The 4,939-nt window shown below is 36.5% G+C and overlaps 1 protein-coding gene across 2 annotated transcripts in view; it reads right to left on the bottom strand.

Moving 5' to 3' along the window:
- rpn2 (ribophorin II) overlaps positions 1-4,711 on the bottom strand; it is a 28,419-nt gene extending 23,708 nt beyond the window's left edge. For both annotated transcript variants that reach the window (XM_016241492.1, XM_016241491.1), the window contains exons 1-3: positions 4,619-4,711; positions 3,352-3,539; positions 3,147-3,242 (exon numbers count right to left, since the gene is read on the bottom strand). In XM_016241492.1, coding sequence (XP_016096978.1) covers positions 3,147-3,242; positions 3,352-3,539; positions 4,619-4,631 — 297 coding nt within the window. In that variant the 5' untranslated portion in view covers positions 4,632-4,711. The remainder of the gene's footprint in view (positions 1-3,146; positions 3,243-3,351; positions 3,540-4,618) is intronic.
- Between the last annotated feature and the right edge of the window lie 228 nt (positions 4,712-4,939).

Genomic DNA, 4,939 nt, shown 5'->3' with positions numbered 1-4,939 from the left:
GGGGGGTGTTAGAACGTGGCGTTTTTAGGAGGGCGTGGACAAGTCTTAACTTTTATAAAGAGTATCTCTTTGGATTTGAGACTTTAGTCTTTGCAACTTTACAGATCTTCTTTATGCACCAAGAGCTTGTAACACTCCAAAGAGAAAGGAAAATTTTAAAATCGCATCATATGACCCTTTTAAGGAAAGCTGAAGAAAGCCTGCTCTCTGCTTTTCCAAGAGAGTAGGCTATACTTCCACAGCCTAATGTTGTATTTGTACTAGTTAAAACCCAGAACAGCCCTGAATGAATGGTCAGAATTACCCTGGTCATATTCAAACCACACACTCTCTTTCTCTCTCTCTCTCTCTCCCCCTCCCCAGACTTTATCAAAATGTGTGTTTTCTGCATGGATGTGTGTAATTTGCACTGTAGAGCAAAATGTCAAGCATTGTCAAGTTGTTATTTTACTCATTCATTTAATAAAATATAGGAAAATCTTGAGGGAAGCAGTGGAAAATTAGTCTTTATTAGTCAGGCTTTGTCATCACAACTAAACCACTCTATTCCTAGGGAAAGCTAGAACTGAAAACTGAAATAAAATGTGTACCTTGAAATGAGATTGATCCAGAGGATTTTTTATTATTTATTTATATATATATATATTTAACCTCTGAAATCGGTTGATAAATGTAAACGTTATCGTGTTTTTATCCAGAAAAAAACGCAGCTTACCTCCATTTAATTTTAAGACAGTCTTGCCCTCACAAATATGGCGAACGCGTTGACGTATCGCAGCAATGGCTCAAAGCGGCTAATGAGGCGTCTAGGTATTTATTATGTCTATGGTTGGAACCACAACTGTTTCTGAGGAACTACAAAATTGTTTGGTGGAAGAATACTGTTTTTATTTATAACATCACACCTTATTTGCTCTGTTTTATTCTGTGAAACCTTACGTATATGGAATAACCGTTTTATAAAAGCAATAAGCCCCGTGAAGCCGTGGTTTACAGTGAATTTATAACCGCTAAGGGAGTTTTAGGCACTCCGCTTCGCGTCATGTCTAACAACACCCCTTAGCTGTTATAAATTCACTGTAAACCACGGCTTCTTGGGGCTTATTGCTTTAAAAAGACATTGTAAAACTAATCCACATGAATAAAGCAGTTTAATTATTCTTCTGAAGATACAAAATTGCTTCATATAATATGATTAACATTTAATTTAGGCTTTTATTCATATATAAACAATGCTCTTACATAGAGCACATTAAATATAGTAAACACGGAGGCTCAACTATACTTGCCTGACACCAGAACAAACCTCACTGGTTCTTGGGGAAGCTTGAACATGCTTGCGTGACACACAAAAACAAAGCAAGCAAGCATGGTTTAGCTTTGTGTTTACCATATTCGATGAGCTCCATCTGACCATCCATCTGTTTATCACATAAAACGGTCGCCAGAAGACTTAGATTAAACTTTTCAATTCTTATGGGTTACGTTTACAATGTAAACATTTTGAAGCCCCAAAGTTTGGTTGCGTGGACTTTCAATGGAGAGACAGAGAAGTCTCCAGTTTCATTAAAAATATATTGATGATATTTGTGTTTTGAAAATGAATGGGTTTTGAACAACATGAGGGTGAGTGATGGCAGAATTTTTTTTTTTATTATTATTTTTTTTACTTAAGTAACCTTTTAAAGAAATATCTAATTAATTATACAAAAAAATAACTTTTTGGGTGCTTTTAACATATCGTTATGTTTAACAGAAAATAGTAATACTTATAATAATACTATATAATTTAATTATTATAACATTGATATTCTGATGTCATTGTTCTTTAAAGCACTGGCAATAGAGAGTTTTCTTTTTTGCCTTCGTTTCTATATATATAGTATTATCAAGTATTATCTGTCAACACTGCATTGGCTCCCCATTAAGCATTGTATAATTTTTTTAATTTTGCTGATTACATATATAAATCCCTGAATAGTTTAGCTTCTCAGTACTTGAGTGAGTTCCTATCACATTATAGTCCTTCACGCTTCTTGCTGTCCCAAAGTTTTAGTGCCCAAACTTTGAAACAGTCTACACTGTTTAGTCCTGTTCAGGAGGCAGACACACTCTGACAGCTTAAATGTACATTAAAGAGTAATCTCTTTAACCTAGAATACAAAACACACTTTCACATTTCTATCATTCAAATCAATCAAAGGACTGTTAGGCTGCATTAATTAGGGCAACCGGAATGTGGAACACTTCTCATAACACCCAGTGTACTTGTTACATCAAAAGAAGAATGGCATCTACGCTAATATTAGTCTGTCTGTCTTATCCTTATCCTGAGGTTACCATAGTTGGAACCAGCCTGTATCCAGACCAGATGAATTGAATTAAGCTGAATTAATTAACTATTGTCTTCTGTAGAGCTGCTTAATAGCTGAATCACATCTTGCAACATCGACACTTTATCCAAATGAATTGAACCAACACTGAACTGACTCAAGCTGAATAACGGCATTACTGCCTTTTGTACAACTACTAAAAGCTGAATTGAACTTTTCAAAAATTGATGAATGTTACACTTCTGAACCAACACTGAACTGACTTGAGCTAAATAATGACAGTATTGTGTCATTGTGTAAAGCTGCTTTACAGTAGAATCTAATTAGCCTCCATAACCGAGTTTCCATAATTGATTCTGCTATTTTCCTTCTTATTACTGTGAAGCTGCTTTGAAACAATCGGTGTTGTATACAGTGCTATAGAAATTACGGTGACCTGACTCAATGTTAATTTTGTAATAATTATGCATATGGAGGCATGAAAAAAAATGTATTGTGACACCAACATTTTTTTTTAATCTGCTCCAAATGCTTCAAAACAATAAGGTAGACAAAGAACCCCACATCAAATGACAGCAATTCAACTTGAACAGTCGGTGCATCTCAATCAGCTCCCTAGCTCGAGAATCAGCATATTGTATACACAAATTTGGACACTAGTAAAGGAACCTGGCATTCTAGTGAAAGGATTTGCAATTGAGGTAGCCCTTAAATTGGCTGACTCCTAGGTCAGTGCCCTGACTACTGAACTAGGGATCTGATTGACATGGAACCAGTGATCAAGACAAAAATGAGAGTGAAGATGTATTTTACCTCACATCCAGACAGAGCCTGGCTGGCTTCTGCGGCATAAAAGAGTGACTCCACACTAGAGGGATCCAGGTTTGACTTGATAAACTGGCATGTCTCCTGAGGTAGACAAATAAGACAAAATTTGAGACAATAATATAGACTCACTAATATTAATTATTTAAAAAAATGTATGTCTTTCACCATTATGAAAGATATTTTTTCTTACATCTGCATCCGCAACTAAGATTCCCAACTTGCTAAGTCCAACAACAGAGTAATAAGCAGACTTGAGGTCAGTGAAGGGTTGGCTCAATACAGCCTGAAGCCTGGCCACATCAGTGGTGGTCAGATGATGGGTTGGGGTCAGGGCCTGGGTCTCAAGAACCATGGACAGGACCAACAGGCTAAACAAACCTTCAAATGGGTACATACACAACGAATACAGTTCATATGATGACACGTACGTATCTTAAGGTAATTACACTTAAGGGATGCGTTTGACTCCTAGGAAAGCATAATATGCATTTTGAGGGTGTGGAAAGAGCTGGGTTGATTGAAATCAATAGGAAATAATAATAAATAAATATTTTTACAGTTGAGCTTAACTTGTCCATGATAGCCTCTGGTCTAAAATCACAATATTACAAATTCCCAGCTGAAACCTTGAAGTGTCCTTATTAATCCTTATATAACTTCACAACAGAAGTGAGAGAGAGAGAGAGAGACACACAGAGAGAGAGAGAGACAGAGAGAGAGAGTGAGTGAGAGAGACAGAGAGAGAGAGTGAGTGAGAGAGACAGAGAGAGAGAGAGAGTGAGTGAGAGAGACAGAGAGAGAGTGAGTGAGAGAGACAGAGAGAGATGCAGAACTCTGTAACCGGCACACAACAAATAACGCATGCAGGGCAGAATTAGGCAAATAGCCTCTAATCATAAAGATACAAAAAAGGGCAATTAAATTCTGGAAACATCTGAAGCTCAGTGACCCCCAATCATATCATTATAAAGCCCTGCAATACCAAGAGATGAGCAAAGAAAGCAAGCCCCTCCCTCAGCTGATCCAGAGCTTCAGTCCTGATGCTCCACTAACATCTACTGCTGCTCTGAATCACAAAGAGAAACTTTAGGGCCTTATATAAGATATAATATAAACACCAGAATTTTCATGTTCAATGCAAATGCTATCAAATACAGAAGCTATAACATACTGCTAATATAATGACTTAACGAAACTATAACTTGCACTATAAATGTTCACCTGACACTGGATAAACACTACTGAAAACATCTAATATCATAGTAACTCATATCAGAATAAATGCAGGTACTGATTGCCTGGTGCCTGCAAGAACAACTGTTCGGATAAAATACGACAAACTGCATTCACAACATCAGCCTAAACATGTCAGTTACGCATCACTGTTTACTCTTACAATGATTAAATGAACAAAAATCTCTAACAAAAGCATAAAAACTTGCAGAAATGCCACTTACAAAGATGAGCCATGTCGCCTAATGCACCGTCACCAAAAGCTCAGAGAACTTCCGGGTTATGCGGATGAAACTTATTTCACCAATGTAGGGTGACATGTGCGTTCATTTGATCTAATAATAGACATCATGCATTAAAAATGAATACCCCAATGATACATATTGTATGTAAAATGTAAAACATGTATGTGATAAATAAAACATTCGCAAATATATAAAATGTATGAAATGGATATTACATTGAGGCACAAATTACCCCTACGGACTAAATGTGGTGTGAGCCAAGTCATGTAAAAAATGAATGAAACATGGGAGAAACAGTAA

The sequence above is a fragment of the Sinocyclocheilus grahami genome, unplaced genomic scaffold (genome assembly GCF_001515645.1).
Source record: "Sinocyclocheilus grahami isolate Dianchi unplaced genomic scaffold, SAMN03320097.WGS_v1.1 scaffold623.1, whole genome shotgun sequence".
NCBI classification, from domain to species: Eukaryota; Metazoa; Chordata; class Actinopteri; order Cypriniformes; family Cyprinidae; genus Sinocyclocheilus; species Sinocyclocheilus grahami.
The sequence above is the reverse complement of the archived record's forward strand: the minus strand, read 5'-3'. Positions and strand labels throughout refer to the sequence as shown.